The sequence below is a fragment of the Engystomops pustulosus genome, unplaced genomic scaffold (assembly GCF_040894005.1).
Source record: "Engystomops pustulosus unplaced genomic scaffold, aEngPut4.maternal MAT_SCAFFOLD_193, whole genome shotgun sequence".
Taxonomy (NCBI): Eukaryota; Metazoa; Chordata; class Amphibia; order Anura; family Leptodactylidae; genus Engystomops; species Engystomops pustulosus.
In genome coordinates this window covers 63,713-90,673 of record NW_027285073.1, presented here as the reverse complement: position 1 = coordinate 90,673, position 26,961 = coordinate 63,713, and the positions used below count along the sequence as shown (strand labels likewise).

At 48.9% G+C, this 26,961-nt stretch overlaps 1 protein-coding gene across 2 annotated transcripts in view; it reads left to right on the top strand.

The window, feature by feature from the left end:
- Positions 1-2,375: 2,375 nt before the first annotated feature.
- The window catches only part of SLC2A4 (solute carrier family 2 member 4), a 63,762-nt gene continuing 39,176 nt past the window's right edge, over positions 2,376-26,961 (top strand). The window contains exons 1-2 of one of the 2 annotated variants that reach the window (XM_072131987.1): positions 2,376-2,535; positions 2,607-2,714. In XM_072131987.1, coding sequence (XP_071988088.1) covers positions 2,497-2,535; positions 2,607-2,714 — 147 coding nt within the window. In that variant the 5' untranslated portion in view covers positions 2,376-2,496. Of the gene's footprint in view, positions 2,536-2,603; positions 2,715-26,961 lie in introns of both variants that reach the window. The other variant, XM_072131986.1, reaches the window with a different exon arrangement.

Sequence of the window (26,961 nt, the reverse complement as noted above, 5' to 3'; positions counted from 1 at the left end):
CCAGTCACCCTATTACCTCCTCTTACCCCCAGTCACCCTATTACCTCCTCTTACCCCCCAGTCACCCTATTACCTCCTCTTACCCCCAGTCACCCTATTACCTCCTCTTACCCCCCAGTCACCCTATTACCTCCTCTTACCCCCCAGTCACCCTATTACCTCCTCTCCCCCCCCAGTCACCCTATTACCTCCTCTTACCCACCAGTCACCCTATTACCTCCTCTAACCCCCCAGTCACCCTATTACCTCCTCTTACCCACCAGTCAACCTATTACCTCCTCTTACCCCCCAGTCACCCTATTACCTCCTCTTACCCCCAGTCACCCTATTACCTCCTCTTACCCCCCAGTCACCCTATTACCTCCTCTTACCCCTCCAGTCACCCTATTACCTCCTCTTACCCACCAGTCACCCTATTACCTCCTCTTACCCACCAGTCACCCTATTACCTCATCTTACCCCCCCCCCCCCCAGTCACCCTATTACCTCCTCTTACCCCCCAGTCACCCTATTACCTCCTCTTACCCCTCCAGTCACCCTATTACCTCCTCTTACCCCCATGTCACCCTATTACCTCCTCTTACCCCCCAGTCACCCTATTACCTCCCTTTACCCACCAGTCACCCTATTACCTCCTCTATCCCACCAGTCACCCTATTACCTCCTCTTACCCCTCCAGTCACCCTATTACCTCCTCTTACCCCCCCCCCAGTCACCCTATTACCTCCTCTTACCCACCAGTCACCCTATTACCTCCTCTTACCCCCCAGTCACCCTATTACCTCCTCTTACCCCCCCTCCCAGTCACCCTATTACCTCCTCTTATCGCCCAGTCACCCTATTATCTCCTCTTACCCCCCAGTCACCCTATTACCTCCTCTTACCCCCCAGTCACCCTATTACCTCCTCTCCCCCCCCCAGTCACCCTATTACCTCCTCTTACCCACCAGTCACCCTATTACCTCCTCTTATCCCACGGTCACCCTATTACCTCCTCTTACCCACCAGTCACCCTATTACCTCCTCTTACCCCCCCAGTCACCCTATTACCTCCTCTTACCCCCCAGTCACCCTATTACCTCCTCTTACCCCCAGTCACCCTATTACCTCCTCTTACCCTCCAGTCACCCTATTACCTCCTCTTACCCACCAGTCACCCTATTACCTCCTCTTATCCCACGGTCACCCTATTACCTCCTCTTACCCACCAGTCACCCTATTACCTCCTCTTACCCCCCCCCAGTCACCCTATTACCTCCTCTTACCCCCCCCCCAGTCACCCTATTACCTCCTCTTACCCCTCCAGTCACCCTATTACCTCCTCTTACCCCTCCAGTCACCCTATTACCTCCTCTTACCCCCCATGTCACCCTTTTACCTCCTCTTACCCCCAGTCACCCTATTACCTCCTCTTACCCCTCCAGTCACCCTATTACCTCCTCTTACCCCCCCCCAGTCACCCTATTACCTCCTCTTACACCCCCAGTCACCCTATTACCTCCTCTTACACCCCCAGTCACCCTATTACCTCCTCTTACCCCCCCAGTCACCCTATTACCTCCTCTTATCCCCCGTGTCACCCTATTACCTCCTCTTATCCCCCGTGTCACCCTATTACCTCCTCTTACCCCCCAGTCACCCTATTACCTCCTCTTACCCCCCCCCAGTCACCCTATTACCTCCTCTTACCCCTCCAGTCACCCTATTACCTCCTCTTACCCCTCCAGTCACCCTATTACCTCCTCTTATCCCCCAGTCACCCTATTACCTCCTCTTATCCCCCAGTCACCCTATTACTTCCTCTTACCCCCCCCCCCAGTCACCCTATTACCTCCTCTTATCCCCCGTGTCACCCTATTACCTCCTCTTACCCCCCCCAGTCAACCTATTACCTCCTCTTACCCACCAGTCACCCTATTACCTCATCTTACCCCCCCCCCAGTCACCCTATTACCTCCTCTTACCCCCCCCAGTCACCCTATTACCTCCTCTTACCCCTCCAGTCACCCTATTACCTCCTCTTATTCCCCCCAGTCACCCTATTACCTCCTCTTACCCCTCCAGTCACCCTATTACCTCCTCTTATCCCCTGTGTCACCCTATTACCTCCTCTTATCTCCCGTGTCACCCTATTACCTCCTCTTACCCCCAGTCACCCTATTACCTCCTCTTGCCCCCCAGTCACCCTATTACCTCCTCTTATCTCCCGTGTCACCCTATTGCCTCCTCTTACCCCCCAGTCACCCTATTACCTCCTCTTACCCCCCAGTCACCCTATTACCTCCTCTTGCCCCCCTCCTCCCTGTGGGGTATGTTCCTCGGCCGTGTTCCTGCCCCCTGCCCTTTCTGTCACCCTATCAGTCACCCGCTTCAGTCCGGACTCCTCTCGCCCTACTATAGTTTCGTCTGCGCCCGCTCCCCTCCCCCGTTACTTCTTCTCTTGGTAACTGAAGGTCAGAGAAGGATTTCTGAGAATATTCGGGACGAGAGGCTGCAATGCCCTCCGGAGGTTTCCAGCCCATAGACGGGGGGCAGGTAGGTATAACGGGGTAAGAAGAGGGGGCAGTACACGGGGGGCTGCACCTGACCTGTTCTCTTCCCAGCAGGTGGTCCGATCCGCTGTAACACGGACTCTGGTTCTGTCCGTATTCACGGCCGTTCTAGGATCATTCCAATTCGGATACAACATCGGAGTCATCAACGCCCCCCAGAAGGTAAGAAACCGGACCCCAAAACACAGGGGGGTCTGGTGTGTAGGATGAGGTATGAGGCAGTGGTATGAGGAGACATGTTATCATACATAGATGGGGAGGTCTGGTGTGTAGGATGAGGTATGAGGCAGTGGTATGAGGGGTGACATGTTATCATACATAGATGGGGGGGTCTGGTGTGTAGGATGAGGTATGAGGCAGTGGTATGAGGGGTGACATGTTATCATACATAGATGGGGAGGTCTGGTGTGTAGGATGAGGTATGAGGCAGTGGTATGAGGAGACATGTTATCATACATAGATGGGGAGGTCTGGTGTGTAGGATGAGGTATGGGGCAGTGGTATGAGGAGACATGTTATCATACATAGATGGGGAGGTCTGGTGTGTAGGATGAGGTATGAGGCAGTGGTATGAGGTGACATGTTATCATACATAGATGGGGAGGTCTGGTGTGTAGGATGAGGTATGAGGCAGTGGTATGAGGGGACATGTTATCATACATAGATGGGGAGGTCTGGTGTGTAGGATGAGGTATGAGGCAGTGGTATGAGGAGACATGTTATCATACATAGATGGGGAGGTCTGGTGTGTAGGATGAGGTATGAGGCAGTGGTATGAGGAGACATGTTATTATACATAGATGGGGAGGTCTGGTGTGTAGGATGAGGTATGAGGCAGTGGTATGAGGGGTGACATGTTATCATACATAGATGGGGGGGTCTGGTGTGTAGGATGAGGTATGGGGCAGTGGTATGAGGGGAGACATGTTATCATACATAGATGGGGAGGTCTGGTGTGTAGGATGAGGTATGAGGCAGTGGTATGAGGAGACATGTTATTATACATAGATGGGGAGGTCTGGTGTGTAGGATGAGGTATGAGGCAGTGGTATGAGGGGTGACATGTTATCATACATAGATGGGGAGGTCTGGTGTGTAGGATGAGGTATGGGGCAGTGGTATGAGGAGACATGTTATCATACATAGATGGGGAGGTCTGGTGTGTAGGATGAGGTATGGGGCAGTGGTATGAGGAGACATGTTATCATACATAGATGGGGGGTCTGGTGTGTAGGATGAGGTATGGGGCAGTGGTATGAGGAGACATGTTATCATACATAGATGGGGAGGTCTGGTGTGTAGGATGAGGTATGGGGCAGTGGTATGAGGAGACATGTTATTATACATAGATGGGGAGGTCTGGTGTGTAGGATGAGGTATGGGGCAGTGGTATGAGGGGAGACATGTTATCATACATAGATGGGGGGGTCTGGTGTGTAGGATGAGGTATGAGGCAGTGGTATGAGGAGACATGTTATTATACATAGATGGGGAGGTCTGGTGTGTAGGATGAGGTATGGGGCAGTGGTATGAGGAGACATGTTATCATACATAGATGGGGGGTCTGGTGTGTAGGATGAGGTATGAGGCAGTGGTATGAGGGGACATGTTATCATACATAGATGGGGGGTCTGGTGTGTAGGATGAGGTATGAGGCAGTGGTATGAGGAGACATGTTATCATACATAGATGGGGAGGTCTGGTGTGTAGGATGAGGTATGGGGCAGTGGTATGAGGAGACATGTTATCATACATAGATGGGGAGGTCTGGTGTGTAGGATGAGGTATGGGGCAGTGGTATGAGGAGACATGTTATCATACATAGATGGGGAGGTCTGGTGTGTAGGATGAGGTATGAGGCAGTGGTATGAGGGGACATGTTATCATACATAGATGGGGGGTCTGGTGTGTAGGATGAGGTATGAGGCAGTGGTATGAGGAGACATGTTATCATACATAGATGGGGAGGTCTGGTGTGTAGGATGAGGTATGGGGCAGTGGTATGAGGAGACATGTTATCATACATAGATGGGGAGGTCTGGTGTGTAGGATGAGGTATGGGGCAGTGGTATGAGGGGACATGTTATCATACATAGATGGGGAGGTCTGGTGTGTAGGATGAGGTATGAGGCAGTGGTATGAGGTGACATGTTATCATACATAGATGGGGAGGTCTGGTGTGTAGGATGAGGTATGGGGCAGTGGTATGAGGAGACATGTTATCATACATAGATTGGGAGGTCTGGTGTGTAGGATGAGGTATGGGGCAGTGGTATGAGGAGACATGTTATCATACATAGATGGGGAGGTCTGGTGTGTAGGATGAGGTATGAGGCAGTGGTATGAGGAGACATGTTATCATACATAGATGGGGAGGTCTGGTGTGTAGGATGAGATGTGGGGCAGTGGTATGAGGAGACATGTTATCATACATAGATGGGGAGGTCTGGTGTGTAGGATGAGGTATGAGGCAGTGGTATGAGGGGTGACATGTTATCATACATAGATGGGGAGGTCTGGTGTGTAGGATGAGGTATGGGGCAGTGGTATGAGGAGACATGTTATCATACATAGATGGGGAGGTCTGGTGTGTAGGATGAGGTATGGGGCAGTGGTATGAGGAGACATGTTATCATACATAGATGGGGAGGTCTGGTGTGTAGGATGAGGTATGGGGCAGTGGTATGAGGTGACATGTTATCATACATAGATGGGGGGTCTGGTGTGTAGGATGAGGTATGAGGCAGTGGTATGAGGAGACATGTTATCATACATAGATGGGGAGGTCTGGTGTGTAGGATGAGGTATGAGGCAGTGGTATGAGGAGACATGTTATCATACATAGATGGGGAGGTCTGGTGTGTAGGATGAGGTATGAGGCAGTGGTATGAGGAGACATGTTATCATACATAGATGGGGAGGTCTGGTGTGTAGGATGAGGTATGGGGCAGTGGTATGAGGGGACATGTTATCATACATAGATGGGGAGGTCTGGTGTGTAGGATGAGGTATGAGGCAGTGGTATGAGGTGACATGTTATCATACATAGATGGGGGGTCTGGTGTGTAGGATGAGGTATGAGGCAGTGGTATGAGGAGACATGTTATCATACATAGATGGGGAGGTCTGGTGTGTAGGATGAGGTATGAGGCAGTGGTATGAGGTGACATGTTATCATACATAGATGGGGAGGTCTGGTGTGTAGGATGAGGTATGAGGCAGTGGTATGAGGAGACATGTTATCATACATAGATGGGGAGGTCTGGTGTGTAGGATGAGGTATGGGGCAGTGGTATGAGGAGACATGTTATCATACATAGATGGGGAGGTCTGGTGTGTAGGATGAGGTATGAGGCAGTGGTATGAGGAGACATGTTATCATACATAGATGGGGAGGTCTGGTGTGTAGGATGAGGTATGAGGCAGTGGTATGAGGAGACATGTTATCATACATAGATGGGGAGGTCTGGTGTGTAGGATGAGGTATGAGGCAGTGGTATGAGGTGACATGTTATCATACATAGATGGGGAGGTCTGGTGTGTAGGATGAGGTATGAGGCAGTGGTATGAGGAGACATGTTATCATACATAGATGGGGAGGTCTGGTGTGTAGGATGAGGTATGAGGCAGTGGTATGAGGAGACATGTTATCATACATAGATGGGGGGTCTGGTGTGTAGGATGAGGTATGGGGCAGTGGTATGAGAAGACATGTTATCATACATAGATGGGGGGGTCTGGTGTGTAGGATAAGGTATGAGGCAGTGGTATGAGGAGACATGTTATCATACATAGATGGGGAGGTCTGGTGTGTAGGATGAGGTATGGGGCAGTGGTATGAGGAGACATGTTATCATACATAGATGGGGGGGTCTGGTGTGTAGGATGAGGTATGAGGCAGTGGTATGAGGAGACATGTTATCATACATAGATGAAGAGGTCTGGTGTGTAGGATGAGGTATGAGGCAGTGGTATGAGGAGACATGTTATCATACATAGATGGGGAGGTCTGGTGTGTAGGATGAGGTATGAGGCAGTGGTATGAGGAGACATGTTATCATACATAGATGGGGAGGTCTGGTGTGTAGGATGAGGTATGGGGCAGTGGTATGAGGAGACATGTTATCATACATAGATGGGGAGGTCTGGTGTGTAGGATGAGGTATGAGGCAGTGGTATGAGGGGACATGTTATCATACATAGATGAGGAGGTCTGGTGTGTAGGATGAGGTATGAGGCAGTGGTATGAGGAGACATGTTATCATACATAGATGGGGAGGTCTGGTGTGTAGGATGAGGTATGGGGCAGTGGTATGAGGAGACATGTTATCATACATAGATGAGGAGGTCTGGTGTGTAGGATGAGGTATGAGGCAGTGGTATGAGGAGACATGTTATCATACATAGATGGGGAGGTCTGGTGTGTAGGATGAGGTATGGGGCAGTGGTATGAGGAGACATGTTATCATACATAGTTGGTGGGTCTGGTGTGTAGGGTGAGGTATGAGGCAGTGGTATGAGGTGACATGTTATCATACATAGATGGGGAGGTCTGGTGTGTAGGATGAGGTATAGGGCAGTGGTATGAGGGGACATGTTATCATACATAGATGGGGAGGTCTGGTGTGTAGGATGAGGTATGAGGCAGTGGTATGAGGAGACATGTTATCATACATAGATGGGGAGGTCTGGTGTGTAGGATGAGGTATGGGGCAGTGGTATGGGGAGACATGTTATCATACATAGATGGGGAGGTCTGGTGTGTAGGATGAGGTATGAGGCAGTGGTATGAGGTGACATGTTATCATACATAGATGGGGAGGTCTGGTGTGTAGGATGAGGTATGGGGCAGTGGTATGAGGAGACATGTTATCATACATAGATGGGGAGGTCTGGTGTGTAGGATGAGGTATGAGGCAGTGGTATGAGGAGACATGTTATCATACATAGATGGGGAGGTCTGGTGTGTAGGATGAGGTATGAGGCAGTGGTATGAGGAGACATGTTATCATACATAGATGGGGAGGTCTGGTGTGTAGGATGAGGTATGAGGCAGTGGTATGAGGTGACATGTTATCATACATAGATGGGGAGGTCTGGTGTGTAGGATGAGGTATGAGGCAGTGGTATGAGGTGACATGTTATCATACATAGATGGGGAGGTCTGGTGTGTAGGATGAGTTATGGGGCAGTGGTATGAGGTGACATGTTATCATACATAGATGGGGAGGTCTGGTGTGTAGGATGAGGTATGAGGCAGTGGTATGAGGAGACATGTTATCATACATAGATGGGGAGGTCTGGTGTGTAGGATGAGGTATGAGGCAGTGGTATGAGGAGACATGTTATCATACATAGATGGGGAGGTCTGGTGTGTAGGATGAGGTATGAGGCAGTGGTATGAGGGGACATGTTATCATACATAGATGGGGAGGTCTGGTGTGTAGGATGAGGTATGGGGCAGTGGTATGGGGAGACATGTTATCATACATAGATGGGGAGGTCTGGTGTGTAGGATGAGGTATAAGGCAGTGGTATGAGGAGACATGTTATCATACATAGATGGGGAGGTCTGGTGTGTAGGATGAGGTATGAGGCAGTGGTATGAGAGACAAGTTATCATACATAGATGGGGAGGTCTGGTGTGTAGGATGAGGTATGGGGCAGTGGTATGAGGAGACATGTTATCATACCTAGATGGGGAGGTCTGGTGTGTAGGATGAGGTATGGGGCAGTGGTATGAGGAGACATGTTATCATACATAGTTGGTGGGTCTGGTGTGTAGGGTGAGGTATGAGGCAGTGGTATGAGGTGACATGTTATCATACATAGATGGGGAGGTCTGGTGTGTAGGATGAGGTATAGGGCAGTGGTATGAGGGGACATGTTATCATACATAGATGGGGAGGTCTGGTGTGTAGGATGAGGTATGAGGCAGTGGTATGAGGAGACATGTTATCATACATAGATGGGGAGGTCTGGTGTGTAGGATGAGGTATGGGGCAGTGGTATGGGGAGACATGTTATCATACATAGATGGGGAGGTCTGGTGTGTAGGATGAGGTATGAGGCAGTGGTATGAGGTGACATGTTATCATACATAGATGGGGAGGTCTGGTGTGTAGGATGAGGTATGGGGCAGTGGTATGAGGAGACATGTTATCATACATAGATGGGGAGGTCTGGTGTGTAGGATGAGGTATGAGGCAGTGGTATGAGGAGACATGTTATCATACATAGATGGGGAGGTCTGGTGTGTAGGATGAGGTATGAGGCAGTGGTATGAGGAGACATGTTATCATACATAGATGGGGAGGTCTGGTGTGTAGGATGAGGTATGAGGCAGTGGTATGAGGTGACATGTTATCATACATAGATGGGGAGGTCTGGTGTGTAGGATGAGGTATGAGGCAGTGGTATGAGGTGACATGTTATCATACATAGATGGGGAGGTCTGGTGTGTAGGATGAGTTATGGGGCAGTGGTATGAGGTGACATGTTATCATACATAGATGGGGAGGTCTGGTGTGTAGGATGAGGTATGAGGCAGTGGTATGAGGAGACATGTTATCATACATAGATGGGGAGGTCTGGTGTGTAGGATGAGGTATGAGGCAGTGGTATGAGGAGACATGTTATCATACATAGATGGGGGGGTCTGGTGTGTAGGATGAGGTATGAGGCAGTGGTATGAGGGGACATGTTATCATACATAGATGGGGAGGTCTGGTGTGTAGGATGAGTTATGGGGCAGTGGTATGAGGTGACATGTTATCATACATAGATGGGGAGGTCTGGTGTGTAGGATGAGGTATGAGGCAGTGGTATGAGGAGACATGTTATCATACATAGATGGGGAGGTCTGGTGTGTAGGATGAGGTATGAGGCAGTGGTATGAGGAGACATGTTATCATACATAGATGGGGGGGTCTGGTGTGTAGGATGAGGTATGAGGCAGTGGTATGAGGAGACATGTTATCATACATAGATGGGGAGGTCTGGTGTGTAGGATGAGGTATGAGGCAGTGGTATGAGGTGACATGTTATCATACATAGATGGGGAGGTCTGGTGTGTGGGATGAGGTATGGGGCAGTGGTATGAGGAGACATGTTATCATACATAGATGGGGGGGTCTGGTGTGTAGGATGAGGTAGGGGGCAGTGGTATGAGGAGACATGTTATCATACATAGATGGGGAGGTCTGGTGTGTAGGATGAGGTATAGGGCAGTGGTATGAGGAGACATGTTATCATACATAGATGGGGAGGTCTGGTGTGTAGGATGAGGTATGAGGCAGTGGTATGAGGGGACATGTTATCATACATAGATGGGGAGGTCTGGTGTGTAGGATGAGGTATGAGGCAGTGGTATGAGGGGAGACATGTTATCATACATAGATGGGGGGGGTCTGGTGTGTAGGATGAGGTATGAGGCAGTGGTATGAGGTGACATGTTATCATACATAGATGGGGAGGTCTGGTGTGTAGGATGAGGTATGGGGCAGTGGTATGAGGAGACATGTTATCATACATAGATGGGGAGGTCTGGTGTGTAGGATGAGGTATGAGGCAGTGGTATGAGGTGACATGTTATCATACATAGATGGGGAGGTCTGGTGTGTATGAGGTATGAGGCAGTGGTATGAGGAGACATGTTATCATACATAGATGGGGAGGTCTGGTGTGTAGGATGAGGTATGAGGCAGTGGTATGAGGAGACATGTTATCATACATAGATGGGGAGGTCTGGTGTGTAGGATGAGGTATGAGGCAGTGGTATGAGGAGACATGTTATCATACATAGATGGGGAGGTCTGGTGTGTAGGATGAGGTATGGGGCAGTGGTATGAGGAGACATGTTATCATACATAGATGGGGAGGTCTGGTGTGTAGGATGAGGTATGGGGCAGTGGTATGAGGGGTGACATGTTATCATACATAGATGGGGAGGTCTGGTGTGTAGGATGAGGTATGAGGCAGTGGTATGAGGTGACATGTTATCATACATAGATGGGGGGGTCTGGTGTGTAGGATGAGGTATGAGGCAGTGGTATGAGGAGACATGTTATCATACATAGATGGGGAGGTCTGGTGTGTAGGATGAGGTATGGGGCAGTGGTATGAGGTGATATGTTATCATACATAGATGGGGAGGTCTGGTGTGTAGGATGAGGTATGGGGCAGTGGTATGAGGAGACATGTTATCATACATAGATGGGGAGGTCTGGTGTGTAGGATGAGGTATGAGGCAGTGGTATGAGGAGACATGTTATCATACATAGATGGGGAGGTCTGGTGTGTAGGATGAGGTATGAGGCAGTGGTATGAGGTGACATGTTATCATACATAGATGGGGAGGTCTGGTGTGTAGGATGAGGTATGAGGCAGTGGTATGAGGAGACATGTTATCATACATAGATGGGGAGGTCTGGTGTGTAGGATGAGGTATGGGGCAGTGGTATGAGGAGACATGTTATCATACATAGATGGGGAGGTCTGGTGTGTAGGATGAGGTATGAGGCAGTGGTATGAGGTGACATGTTATCATACATAGATGGGGAGGTCTGGTGTGTAGGATGAGGTATGAGGCAGTGGTATGAGGAGACATGTTATCATACATAGATGGGGAGGTCTGGTGTGTAGGATGAGGTATGAGGCAGTGGTATGAGGGGTGACATGTTATCATACATAGATGGGGAGGTCTGGTGTGTAGGATGAGGTATGAGGCAGTGGTATGAGGAGACATGTTATCATACATAGATGGGGGGGTCTGGTGTGTAGGATGAGGTATGGGGCAGTGGTATGAGGAGACATGTTATCATACATAGATGGGGAGGTCTGGTGTGTAGGATGAGGTATGGGGCAGTGGTATGAGGGGTGACATGTTATCATACATAGATGGGGAGGTCTGGTGTGTAGGATGAGGTATGGGGCAGTGGTATGAGGGGTGACATGTTATCATACATAGATGGGGAGGTCTGGTGTGTAGGATGAGGTATGAGGCAGTGGTATGAGGAGACATGTTATCATACATAGATGGGGAGGTCTGGTGTGTAGGATGAGGTATGAGGCAGTGGTATGAGGGGACATGTTATCATACATAGATGGGGAGGTCTGGTGTGTAGGATGAGGTATGGGGCAGTGGTATGAGGTGACATGTTATCATACATAGATGGGGAGGTCTGGTGTGTAGGATGAGGTATGGGGCAGTGGTATGAGGGGACATGTTATCATACATAGATGGGGAGGTCTGGTGTGTAGGATGAGGTATGGGGCAGTGGTATGAGGAGACATGTTATCATACATAGATGGGGAGGTCTGGTGTGTAGGATGAGGTATGAGGCAGTGGTATGAGGAGACATGTTATCATACATAGATGGGGAGGTCTGGTGTGTAGGATGAGGTATGAGGCAGTGGTATGAGGAGACATGTTATCATACATAGATGAGGAGGTCTGGTGTGTAGGATGAGGTATGAGGCAGTGGTATGAGGGGACATGTTATCATACATAGATGGGGGGGTCTGGTGTGTAGGGTGAGGTATGAGGCAGTGGTATGAGGAGACATGTTATCATACATAGATGGGGAGGTCTGGTGTGTAGGATGAGGTATGAGGCAGTGGTATGAGGAGACATGTTATCATACATAGATGAGGAGGTCTGGTGTGTAGGATGAGGTATGGGGCAGTGGTATGAGGAGACATGTTATCATACATAGATGAGGAGGTCTGGTGTGTAGGATGAGGTATGAGGCAGTGGTATGAGGGGACATGTTATCATACATAGATGGGGGGGTCTGGTGTGTAGGGTGAGGTATGAGGCAGTGGTATGAGGAGACATGTTATCATACATAGATGGGGAGGTCTGGTGTGTAGGATGAGGTATGGGGCAGTGGTATGAGGAGACATGTTATCATACATAGATGGGTGGGTCTGGTGTGTAGGATGAGGTATGAGGCAGTGGTATGAGGAGACATGTTATCATACATAGATGGGGAGGTCTGGTGTGTAGGATGAGGTATGGGGCAGTGGTATGAGGAGACATGTTATCATACATAGATGGGGAGGTCTGGTGTGTAGGATGAGGTATGGGGCAGTGGTATGAGGAGACATGTTATCATACATAGATGGGGAGGTCTGGTGTGTAGGATGAGGTATGGGGCAGTGGTATGAGGAGACATGTTATCATACATAGATGAGGAGGTCTGGTGTGTAGGATGAGGTATGAGGCAGTGGTATGAGGGGACATGTTATCATACATAGATGGGGGGGTCTGGTGTGTAGGATGAGGTATGAGGCAGTGGTATGAGGAGACATGTTATCATACATAGATGGGGAGGTCTGGTGTGTAGGATGAGGTATGAGGCAGTGGTATGAGGAGACATGTTATCATACATAGATGGGGAGGTCTGGTGTGTAGGATGAGGTATGAGGCAGTGGTATGAGGAGACATGTTATCATACATAGATGGGGGGGTCTGGTGTGTAGGATGAGGTATGAGGCAGTGGTATGAGGGGTGACATGTTATCATACATAGATGGGGAGGTCTGGTGTGTAGGATGAGGTATGAGGCAGTGGTATGAGGAGACATGTTATCATACATAGATGGGGAGGTCTGGTGTGTAGGATGAGGTATGAGGCAGTGGTATGAGGAGACATGTTATCATACATAGATGGGGAGGTCTGGTGTGTAGGATGAGGTATGAGGCAGTGGTATGAGGAGACATGTTATCATACATAGATGGGGAGGTCTGGTGTGTAGGATGAGGTATGAGGCAGTGGTATGAGGAGACATGTTATCATACATAGATGGGGAGGTCTGGTGTGTAGGATGAGGTATGAGGCAGTGGTATGAGGGGACATGTTATCATACATAGATGGGGAGGTCTGGTGTGTAGGATGAGGTATGAGGCAGTGGTATGAGGAGACATGTTATCATACATAGATGGGGAGGTCTGGTGTGTAGGATGAGGTATGAGGCAGTGGTATGAGGAGACATGTTATCATACATAGATGGGGAGGTCTGGTGTGTAGGATGAGGTATGGGGCAGTGGTATGAGGAGACATGTTATCATACATAGATGGGGAGGTCTGGTGTGTAGGATGAGGTATGAGGCAGTGGTATGAGGAGACATGTTATCATACATAGATGGGGGGGTCTGGTGTGTAGGATGAGGTATGAGGCAGTGGTATGAGGAGACATGTTATCATACATAGATGGGGAGGTCTGGTGTGTAGGATGAGGTATGGGGCAGTGGTATGAGGGGACATGTTATCATACATAGATGGGGAGGTCTGGTGTGTAGGATGAGGTATGAGGCAGTGGTATGAGGAGACATGTTATCATACATAGATGGGGGGTCTGGTGTGTAGGATGAGGTATGAGGCAGTGGTATGAGGAGACATGTTATCATACATAGATGGGGAGGTCTGGTGTGTAGGATGAGGTATGGGGCAGTGGTATGAGGGGTGACATGTTATCATACATAGATGGGGAGGTCTGGTGTGTAGGATGAGGTATGGGGCAGTGGTATGAGGGGTGACATGTTATCATACATAGATGGGGGGGTCTGGTGTGTAGGATGAGGTATGAGGCAGTGGTATGAGGAGACATGTTATCATACATAGATGGGGAGGTCTGGTGTGTAGGATGAGGTATGAGGCAGTGGTATGAGGTGACATGTTATCATACATAGATGGGGAGGTCTGGTGTGTAGGATGAGGTATGAGGCAGTGGTATGAGGTGACATGTTATCATACATAGATGGGGAGGTCTGGTGTGTAGGATGAGGTATGAGGCAGTGGTATGAGGAGACATGTTATCATACATAGATGGGGAGGTCTGGTGTGTAGGATGAGGTATGAGGCAGTGGTATGAGGAGACATGTTATCATACATAGATGGGGAGGTCTGGTGTGTAGGATGAGGTATGAGGCAGTGGTATGAGGAGACATGTTATCATACATAGATGGGGAGGTCTGGTGTGTAGGATGAGGTATGAGGCAGTGGTATGAGGGGACATGTTATCATACATAGATGGGGAGGTCTGGTGTGTAGGATGAGGTATGAGGCAGTGGTATGAGGGGACATGTTATCATACATAGATGGGGAGGTCTGGTGTGTAGGATGAGGTATGAGGCAGTGGTATGAGGGGACATGTTATCATACATAGATGGGGAGGTCTGGTGTGTAGGATGAGGTATGAGGCAGTGGTATGAGGAGACATGTTATCATACATAGATGGGGAGGTCTGGTGTGTAGGATGAGGTATGGGGCAGTGGTATGAGGGGACATGTTATCATACATAGATGGGGAGGTCTGGTGTGTAGGATGAGGTATGGGGCAGTGGTATGAGGTGACATGTTATCATACATAGATGGGGAGGTCTGGTGTGTAGGATGAGGTATGAGGCAGTGGTATGAGGAGACATGTTATCATACATAGATGGGGAGGTCTGGTGTGTAGGATGAGGTATGGGGCAGTGGTATGAGGAGACATGTTATCATACATAGATGGGGGGGTCTGGTGTGTAGGATGAGGTATGGGGCAGTGGTATGAGGTGACATGTTATCATACATAGATGGGGAGGTCTGGTGTGTAGGATGAGGTATGGGGCAGTGGTATGAGGAGACATGTTATCATACATAGATGGGGAGGTCTGGTGTGTAGGATGAGGTATGAGGCAGTGGTATGAGGAGACATGTTATCATACATAGATGGGGAGGTCTGGTGTGTAGGATGAGGTATGGGGCAGTGGTATGAGGAGACATGTTATCATACATAGATGGGGGGGTCTGGTGTGTAGGATGAGGTATGAGGCAGTGGTATGAGGAGACATGTTATCATACATAGATGGGGAGGTCTGGTGTGTAGGATGAGGTATGAGGCAGTGGTATGAGGAGACATGTTATCATACATAGATGGGGGGTCTGGTGTGTAGGATGAGGTATGGGGCAGTGGTATGAGGAGACATGTTATCATACATAGATGGGGGGGTCTGGTGTGTAGGATAAGGTATGAGGCAGTGGTATGAGGAGACATGTTATCATACATAGATGGGGAGGTCTGGTGTGTAGGATGAGGTATGGGGCAGTGGTATGAGGAGACATGTTATCATACATAGATGGGGAGGTCTGGTGTGTAGGATGAGGTATGAGGCAGTGGTATGAGGGAGACATGTTATCATACATAGATGGGGAGGTCTGGTGTGTAGGATGAGGTATGAGGCAGTGGTATGAGGAGACATGTTATCATACATAGATGGGGAGGTCTGGTGTGTAGGATGAGGTATGGGGCAGTGGTATGAGGGGACATGTTATCATACATAGATGGGGAGGTCTGGTGTGTAGGATGAGGTATGGGGCAGTGGTATGAGGAGACATGTTATCATACATAGATGGGGAGGTCTGGTGTGTAGGATGAGGTATGAGGCAGTGGTATGAGGAGACATGTTATCATACATAGATGGGGAGGTCTGGTGTGTAGGATGAGGTATGGGGCAGTGGTATGAGGAGACATGTTATCATACATAGATGGGGAGGTCTGGTGTGTAGGATGAGGTATGAGGCAGTGGTATGAGGAGACATGTTATCATACATAGATGGGGAGGTCTGGTGTGTAGGATGAGGTATGAGGCAGTGGTATGAGGGGACATGTTATCATACATAGATGGGGAGGTCTGGTGTGTAGGATGAGGTATGAGGCAGTGGTATGAGGAGACATGTTATCATACATAGATGGGGAGGTCTGGTGTGTAGGATGAGGTATGAGGCAGTGGTATGAGGAGACATGTTATCATACATAGATGGGGAGGTCTGGTGTGTAGGATGAGGTATGAGGCAGTGGTATGAGGAGACATGTTATCATACATAGATGGGGAGGTCTGGTGTGTAGGATGAGGTATGAGGCAGTGGTATGAGGAGACATGTTATCATACATAGATGGGGAGGTCTGGTGTGTAGGATGAGGTATGAGGCAGTGGTATGAGGGGACATGTTATCATACATAGATGGGGAGGTCTGGTGTGTAGGATGAGGTATGAGGCAGTGGTATGAGGAGACATGTTATCATACATAGATGGGGAGGTCTGGTGTGTAGGATGAGGTATGAGGCAGTGGTATGAGGAGACATGTTATCATACATAGATGGGGGGTCTGGTGTGTAGGATGAGGTATGGGGCAGTGGTATGAGGTGACATGTTATCATACATAGATGGGGAGGTCTGGTGTGTAGGATGAGGTATGGGGCAGTGGTATGAGGTGACATGTTATCATACATAGATGGGGAGGTCTGGTGTGTAGGATGAGGTATGAGGCAGTGGTATGAGGTGACATGTTATCATACATAGATGGGGAGGTCTGGTGTGTAGGATGAGGTATGAGGCAGTGGTATGAGGAGACATGTTATCATACATAGATGGGGAGGTCTGGTGTGTAGGATGAGGTATGGGGCAGTGGTATGAGGAGACATGTTATCATACATAGATGGGGAGGTCTGGTGTGTAGGATGAGGTATGAGGCAGTGGTATGAGGAGACATGTTATCATACATAGATGGGGAGGTCTGGTGTGTAGGATGAGGTATGAGGCAGTGGTATGAGGTGACATGTTATCATACATAGATGGGGAGGTCTGGTGTGTAGGATGAGGTATGAGGCAGTGGTATGAGGAGACATGTTATCATACATAGATGGGGAGGTCTGGTGTGTAGGATGAGGTATGGGGCAGTGGTATGAGGAGACATGTTATCATACATAGATGGGGAGGTCTGGTGTGTAGGATGAGGTATGAGGCAGTGGTATGAGGTGACATGTTATCATACATAGATGGGGAGGTCTGGTGTGTAGGATGAGGTATGAGGCAGTGGTATGAGGAGACATGTTATCATACATAGATGGGGAGGTCTGGTGTGTAGGATGAGGTATGAGGCAGTGGTATGAGGTGACATGTTATCATACATAGATGGGGAGGTCTGGTGTGTAGGATGAGGTATGAGGCAGTGGTATGAGGGGACATGTTATCATACATAGATGGGGAGGTCTGGTGTGTAGGATGAGGTATGAGGCAGTGGTATGAGGAGACATGTTATCATACATAGATGGGGAGGTCTGGTGTGTAGGATGAGGTATGAGGCAGTGGTATGAGGAGACATGTTATCATACATAGATGGGGGTGTCTGGTGTGTAGGATGAGGTATGAGGCAGTGGTATGAGGGGACATGTTATCATACATAGATGGGGAGGTCTGGTGTGTAGGATGAGGTATGAGGCAGTGGTATGAGGAGACATGTTATCATACATAGATGGGGAGGTCTGGTGTGTAGGATGAGGTATGAGGCAGTGGTATGAGGAGACATGTTATCATACATAGATGGGGGGTCTGGTGTGTAGGATGAGGTATGGGGCAGTGGTATGAGGTGACATGTTATCATACATAGATGGGGAGGTCTGGTGTGTAGGATGAGGTATGGGGCAGTGGTATGAGGTGACATGTTATCATACATAGATGGGGAGGTCTGGTGTGTAGGATGAGGTATGAGGCAGTGGTATGAGGTGACATGTTATCATACATAGATGGGGAGGTCTGGTGTGTAGGATGAGGTATGAGGCAGTGGTATGAGGGGACATGTTATCATACATAGATGGGGAGGTCTGGTGTGTAGGATGAGGTATGAGGCAGTGGTATGAGGAGACATGTTATCATACATAGATGGGGAGGTCTGGTGTGTAGGATGAGGTATGGGGCAGTGGTATGAGGGGACATGTTATCATACATAGATGGGGAGGTCTGGTGTGTAGGATGAGGTATGAGGCAGTGGTATGAGGAGACATGTTATCATACATAGATGGGGAGGTCTGGTGTGTAGGATGAGGTATGGGGCAGTGGTATGAGGAGACATGTTATCATACATAGATGGGGAGGTCTGGTGTGTAGGATGAGGTATGGGGCAGTGGTATGAGGAGACATGTTATCATACATAGATGGGGAGGTCTGGTGTGTAGGATGAGGTATGAGGCAGTGGTATGAGGAGACATGTTATCATACATAGATGGGGAGGTCTGGTGTGTAGGATGAGGTATGAGGCAGTGGTATGAGGAGACATGTTATCATACATAGATGGGGGTGTCTGGTGTGTAGGATGAGGTATGAGGCAGTGGTATGAGGGGACATGTTATCATACATAGATGGGGAGGTCTGGTGTGTAGGATGAGGTATGAGGCAGTGGTATGAGGAGACATGTTATCATACATAGATGGGGAGGTCTGGTGTGTAGGATGAGGTATGAGGCAGTGGTATGAGGGGACATGTTATCATACATAGATGGGGAGGTCTGGTGTGTAGGATGAGGTATGAGGCAGTGGTATGAGGAGACATGTTATCATACATAGATGGGGAGGTCTGCTGTGTAGGATGAGGTATGAGGCAGTGGTATGAGGGGACATGTTATCATACATAGATGGGGAGGTCTGGTGTGTAGGATGAGGTATGGGGCAGTGGTATGAGGAGACATGTTATCATACATAGATGGGGAGGTCTGGTGTGTAGGATGAGGTATGAGGCAGTGGTATGAGGAGACATGTTATCATACATAGATGGGGAGGTCTGGTGTGTAGGATGTGGTATGAGGCAGTGGTATGAGGTGACATGTTATCATACATAGATGGGGAGGTCTGGTGTGTAGGATGAGGTATGGGGCAGTGGTATGGGGAGACATGTTATCATACATAGATGGGGAGGTCTGGTGTGTAGGATGAGGTATGAGGCAGTGGTATGAGGAGACATGTTATCATACATAGATGGGGAGGTCTGGTGTGTAGGATGTGGTATGAGGCAGTGGTATGAGGTGACATGTTATCATACATAGATGGGGAGGTCTGGTGTGTAGGATGAGGTATGAGGCAGTGGTATGAGGAGACATGTTATCATACATAGATGGGGAGGTCTGGTGTGTAGGATGAGGTATGAGGCAGTGGTATGAGGTGACATGTTATCATACATAGATGGGGAGGTCTGGTGTGTAGGATGAGGTATGGGGCAGTGGTATGAGGAGACATGTTATCATACATAGATGGGGGGGTCTGGTGTGTAGGATGAGGTATGAGGCAGTGGTATGAGGAGACATGTTATCATACATAGATGGGGAGGTCTGGTGTGTAGGATGTGGTATGAGGCAGTGGTATGAGGTGACATGTTATCATACATAGATGGGGAGGTCTGGTGTGTAGGATGAGGTATGGGGCAGTGGTATGGGGAGACATGTTATCATACATAGATGGGGAGGTCTGGTGTGTAGGATGAGGTATGAGGCAGTGGTATGAGGAGACATGTTATCATACATAGATGGGGAGGTCTGGTGTGTAGGATGTGGTATGAGGCAGTGGTATGAGGTGAAATGTTATCATACATAGATGGGGAGGTCTGGTGTGTAGGATGAGGTATGAGGCAGTGGTATGAGGAGACATGTTATCATACATAGATGGGGAGGTCTGGTGTGTAGGATGAGGTATGAGGCAGTGGTATGAGGTGACATGTTATCATACATAGATGGGGAGGTCTGGTGTGTAGGATGTGGTATGAGGCAGTGGTATGAGGTGACATGTTATCATACATAGATGGGGAGGTCTGGTGTGTAGGATGAGGTATGAGGCAGTGGTATGAGGAGACATGTTATCATACATAGATGGGGAGGTCTGGTGTGTAGGATGAGGTATGAGGCAGTGGTATGAGGTGACATGTTATCATACATAGATGGGGAGGTCTGGTGTGTAGGATGACGTATGGGGCAGTGGTATGAGGAGACATGTTATCATACATAGATGGGGGGGGGTCTGGTGTGTAGGATGAGGTATGGGGCAGTGGTATGAGGAGACATGTTATCATACATAGATGGGGAGGTCTGGTGTGTAGGATGAGGTATGGGGCAGTGGTATGAGGAGACATGTTATCATACATAGATGGGGAGGTCTGGTGTGTAGGATAAGGTATGGGGCAGTGGTATGAGGGGAGACATGTTATCATACATAGATGGGGGGGTCTGGTGTGTAGGATGAGGTATGAGGCAGTGGTATGAGGAGACATGTTATCATACATAGATGGGGAGGTCTGGTGTGTAGGATGAGGTATGAGGCAGTGGTATGAGGTGACATGTTATCATATATAGATGGGGAGGTCTGGTGTGTAGGATGAGGTATGGGGCAGTGGTATGAGGAGACATGTTATCATACATAGATGGGGGGGTCTGGTGTGTAGGATGAGGTATGGGGCAGTGGTATGAGGAGACATGTTATCATACATAGATGGGGAGGTCTGGTGTGTAGGATGAGGTATGGGGCAGTGGTATGAGGAGACATGTTATCATACATAGATAGGGAGGTCTGGTGTGTAGGATGAGGTATGGGGCAGTGGTATGAGGAGACATGTTATCATACATAGATGGGGAGGTCTGGTGTGTAGGATGAGGTATGGGGCAGTGGTATGAGGAGACATGTTATCATACATAGATGGGGAGGTCTGGTGTGTAGGATGAGGTATGGGGCAGTGGTATGAGGAGACATGTTATCATACATAGATGGGGAGGTCTGGTGTGTAGGATGAGGTATGGGGCAGTGGTATGAGGTGACATGTTATCATACATAGATGGGGAGGTCTGGTGTGTAGGATGAGGTATGGGGCAGTGGTATGAGGTGACATGTTATCATACATAGATGGGGAGGTCTGGTGTGTAGGATGAGGTATGAGGCAGTGGTATGAGGTGACATGTTATCATACATAGATGGGGAGGTCTGGTGTGTAGGATGAGGTATGGGGCAGTGGTATGAGGTGACATGTTATCATACATAGATAGGGAGGTCTGGTGTGTAGGATGAGGTATGAGGCAGTGGTATGAGGAGACATGTTATCATACATAGATGGGGAGGTCTGGTGTGTAGGATGAGGTATGGGGCAGTGGTATGAGGAGACATGTTATCATACATAGATGGGGAGGTCTGGTGTGTAGGATGAGGTATGAGGCAGTGGTATGAGGGGACATGTTATCATACATAGATGGGGAGGTCTGGTGTGTAGGATGAGGTATGAGGCAGTGGTATGAGGAGACATGTTATCATACATAGATGGGGAGGTCTGGTGTGTAGGATGAGGTATGAGGCAGTGGTATGAGGAGACATGTTATCATACATAGATGGGGAGGTCTGGTGTGTAGGATGAGGTATGGGGCAGTGGTATGAGGAGACATGTTATCATACATAGATGGGGAGGTCTGGTGTGTAGGATGAGGTATGAGGCAGTGGTATGAGGAGACATGTTATCATACATAGATGGGGAGGTCTGGTGTGTAGGATGAGGTATGAGGCAGTGGTATGAGGTGACATGTTATCATACATAGATGGGGGGGTCTGGTGTGTAGGATGAGGTATGAGGCAGTGGTATGAGGAGACATGTTATCATACATAGATGGGGGGGTCTGGTGTGTAGGATGAGGTATGAGGCAGTGGTATGAGGAGACATGTTATCATACATAGATGGGGAGGTCTGGTGTGTAGGATGAGGTATGGGGCAGTGGTATGAGGGGAGACATGTTGTCATACATAGATGGGGGGGTCTGGTGTGTAGGATGAGGTATGGGGCAGTGGTATGAGGTGATATGTTATCATACATAGATGGGGAGGTCTGGTGTGTAGGATGAGGTATGAGGCAGTGGTATGAGGAGACATGTTATCATACATAGATGGGGGGGTCTGGTGTGTAGGATGAGGTATGAGGCAGTGGTATGAGGAGACATGTTATCATACATAGATGGGGAGGTCTGGTGTGTAGGATGAGGTATGGGGCAGTGGTATGAGGGGAGACATGTTATCATACATAGATGGGGGGGGTCTGGTGTGTAGGATGAGGTATGAGGCAGTGGTATGAGGTGACATGTTATCATACATAGATGGGGAGGTCTGGTGTGTAGGATGAGGTATGGGGCAGTGGTATGAGGAGACATGTTATCATACATAGATGGGGAGGTCTGGTGTGTAGGATGAGGTATGAGGCAGTGGTATGAGGTGACATGTTATCATACATAGATGGGGAGGTCTGGTGTGTAGGATGAGGTATGGGGCAGTGGTATGAGGTGACATGTTATCATACATAGATGGGGAGGTCTGGTGTGTAGGATGAGGTATGAGGCAGTGGTATGAGGAGACATGTTATCATACATAGATGGGGGGGTCTGGTGTGTAGGATGAGGTATGAGGCAGTGGTATGAGGAGACATGTTATCATACATAGATGGGGAGGTCTGGTGTGTAGGATGAGGTATGGGGCAGTGGTATGAGGTGACATGTTATCATACATAGATGGGGAGCTCTGGTGTGTAGGATGAGGTATGGGGCAGTGGTATGAGGAGACATGTTATCATACATAGATGGGGAGGTCTGGTGTGTAGGATGAGGTATGAGGCAGTGGTATGAGGAGACATGTTATCATACATAGATGGGGGGTCTGGTGTGTAGGATGAGGTATGAGGCAGTGGTATGAGGAGACATGTTATCATACATAGATGGGGAGGTCTGGTGTGTAGGATGAGGTATGAGGCAGTGGTATGAGGAGACATGTTATCATACATAGATGGGGAGGTCTGGTGTGTAGGATGAGGTATGAGGCAGTGGTATGAGGGGACATGTTATCATACATAGATGGGGAGGTCTGGTGTGTAGGATGAGGTATGGGGCAGTGGTATGGGGAGACATGTTATCATACATAGATGGGGAGGTCTGGTGTGTAGGATGAGGTATGGGGCAGTGGTATGAGGAGACATGTTATCATACATAGATGGGGAGGTCTGGTGTGTAGGATGAGGTATGGGGCAGTGGTATGAGGAGACATGTTATCATACATAGATGGGGAGGTCTGGTGTGTAGGATGAGGTATGAGGCAGTGGTATGAGGAGACATGTTATCATACATAGATGGGTGGGTCTGGTGTGTAGGATGAGGTATGGGGCAGTGGTATGAGGTGACATGGTATCATACATAGATGGGGAGGTCTGGTGTGTAGGATGAGGTATGGGGCAGTGGTATGAGGAGACATGTTATCATACATAGATGGGGAGGTCTGGTGTGTAGGATGAGGTATGAGGCAGTGGTATGAGGTGACATGTTATCATACATAGATGGGGAGGTCTGGTGTGTAGGATGAGGTATGGGGCAGTGGTATGAGGAGACATGTTATCATACATAGATGGGGAGGTCTGGTGTGTAGGATGAGGTATGAGGCAGTGGTATGAGGGGACATGTTATCATACATAGATGGGGGGGTCTGGTGTGTAGGATGAGGTATGAGGCAGTGGTATGAGGAGACATGTTATCATACATAGATGGGGAGGTCTGGTGTGTAGGATGAGGTATGAGGCAGTGGTATGAGGTGACATGTTATCATACATAGATGGGGAGGTCTGGTGTGTAGGATGAGGTATGGGGCAGTGGTATGAGGAGACATGTTATCATACATAGATGGGGAGGTCTGGTGTGTAGGATGAGGTATGAGGCAGTGGTATGAGGAGACATGTTATCATACATAGATGGGGAGGTCTGGTGTGTAGGATGAGGTATGAGGCAGTGGTATGAGGAGACATGTTATCATAAATAGATGGGGAGGTCTGGTGTGTAGGATGAGGTATGAGGCAGTGGTATGAGGAGACATGTTATCATACATAGATGGGGAGGTCTGGTGTGTAGGATGAGGTATGAGGCAGTGGTATGAGGAGACATGTTATCATACATAGATGGGGGGTCTGGTGTGTAGGATGAGGTATGGGGCAGTGGTATGAGGTGACATGTTATCATACATAGATGGGGAGGTCTGGTGTGTAGGATGAGGTATGGGGCAGTGGTATGAGGTGACATGTTATCATACATAGATGGGGGGGTTTGGTGTGTAGGATGAGGTATGAGGCAGTGGTATGAGGAGACATGTTATCATACATAGATGGGGAGGTCTGGTGTGTAGGATGAGGTATGAGGCAGTGGTATGAGGTGACATGTTATCATACATAGATGGGGAGGTCTGGTGTGTAGGATGAGGTATGAGGCAGTGGTATGAGGAGACATGTTATCATACATAGATGGGGAGGTCTGGTGTGTAGGATGAGGTATGAGGCAGTGGTATGAGGAGACATGTTATCATACATAGATGGGGGGGTCTGGTGTGTAGGATGAGGTATGAGGCAGTGGTATGAGGAGACATGTTATCATACATAGATGGGGAGGTCTGGTGTGTAGGATGAGGTATGAGGCAGTGGTATGAGGTGACATGTTATCATACATAGATGGGGAGGTCTGGTGTGTGGGATGAGGTATGGGGCAGTGGTATGAGGAGACATGTTATCATACATAGATGGGGAGGTCTGGTGTGTAGGATGAGGTATGAGGCAGTGGTATGAGGTGACATGTTAGCATACATAGATGGGGAGGTCTGGTGTGTGGGATGAGGTATGGGGCAGTGGTATGAGGAGACATGTTATCATACATAGATGGGGAGGTCTGGTGTGTAGGATGAGGTATGGGGCAGTGGTATGAGGTGACATGTTATCATACATAGATGGGGAGGTCTGGTGTGTAGGATGAGGTATGAGGCAGTGGTATGAGGTGACATGTTATCATACATAGATGGGGAGGTCTGGTGTGTAGGATGTGGTATGAGGCAGTGGTATGAGGAGACATGTTATCATACATAGATGGGGAGGTCTGGTGTGTAGGATGAGGTATGGGGCAGTGGTATGAGGTGACATGTTATCATACATAGATGGGGAGGTCTGGTGTGTAGGATGAGGTATGAGGCAGTGGTATGAGGAGACATGTTATCATACATAGATGGGGGGTCTGGTGTGTAGGATGAGGTATGAGGCAGTGGTATGAGGAGACATGTTATCATACATAGATGGGGGGGTCTGGTGTGTAGGATGAGGTATGGGGCAGTGGTATGAGGAGACATGTTATTATACATAGATGGGGGGGTCTGGTGTGTAGGATGAGGTATGAGGCAGTGGTATGAGGAGACATGTTATCATACATAGATGGGGAGGTCTGGTGTGTAGGATGTGGTATGAGGCAGTGGTATGAGGTGACATGTTATCATACATAGATGGGGAGGTCTGGTGTGTAGGATGAGGTATGAGGCAGTGGTATGAGGTGACATGTTATCATACATAGATGGGGAGGTCTGGTGTGTAGGATGAGGTATGAGGCAGTGGTATGAGGGGACATGTTATCATACATAGATGGGGAGGTCTGGTGTGTAGGATGAGGTATGAGGCAGTGGTATGAGGAGACATGTTATCATACATAGATGGGGAGGTCTGGTGTGTAGGATGAGGTATGAGGCAGTGGTATGAGGAGACATGTTATCATACATAGATGGGGAGGTCTGGTGTGTAGGGTGAGGTATGAGGTCTGGTGTGTAGGGTGAGGTATGAGGTCTGGTGTGTAGGGTGAGGTATGAGGTCTGGTGTGTAGGGTGAGGTATGAGGTTCGGTGTGTAGGGTGAGGTATGAGGTCTGGTGTGTAGGGTGAGGTATGAGGTCTGGTGTGTAGGGTGAGGTATGAGGTTCGGTGTGTAGGGTGAGGTATGAGGTCTGGTGTGTAGGGTGAGGTATGAGGTTCGGTGTGTAGGGTGAGGTATGAGGTTCGGTGTGTAGGGTGAGGTATGAGGTCTGGTGTGTAGGGTGAGGTATGAGGTTCGGTGTGTAGGGTGAGGTATGAGGTTCGGTGTGTAGGGTGAGGTATGAGGTTCGGTGTGTAGGGTGAGGTATGAGGTCTGGTGTGTAGGATGAGGTATGAGGTTCGGTGTGTAGGGTGAGGTATGAGGTCTGGTGTGTAGGGTGAGGTATGAGGTCTGGTGTGTAGGGTGAGGTATGAGGTCTGGTGTGTAGGGTGAGGTATGAGGTCTGGTGTGTAGGGTGAGGTATGAGGTTCGGTGTGTAGGGTGAGGTATGAGGTCTGGTGTGTAGGGTGAGGTATGAGGTTCGGTGTGTAGGGTGAGGTATGAGGTTCGGTGTGTAGGGTGAGGTATGAGGTCTGGTGTGTAGGGTGAGGTATGAGGTCTGGTGTGTAGGGTGAGGTATAAGGTCTGGTGTGTAGGGTGAGGTATGAGGTCTGGTGTGTAGGGTGAGGTATGAGGTCTGGTGTGTAGGGTGAGGTATGAGGTCTGGTGTGTAGGGTGAGGTATGAGGTCTGGTGTGTAGGGTGAGGTATGAGGTCTGGTGTGTAGGGTGAGGTATGAGGTTCGGTGTGTAGGGTGAGGTATGAGGTCTGGTGTGTAGGGTGAGGTATGAGGTCTGGTGTGTAGGATGAGGTATGAGGTCTGGTGTGTAGGATGAGGTATGAGGTCTGGTGTGTAGGGTGAGGTATGAGGTCCGGTGTGTAGGGTGAGG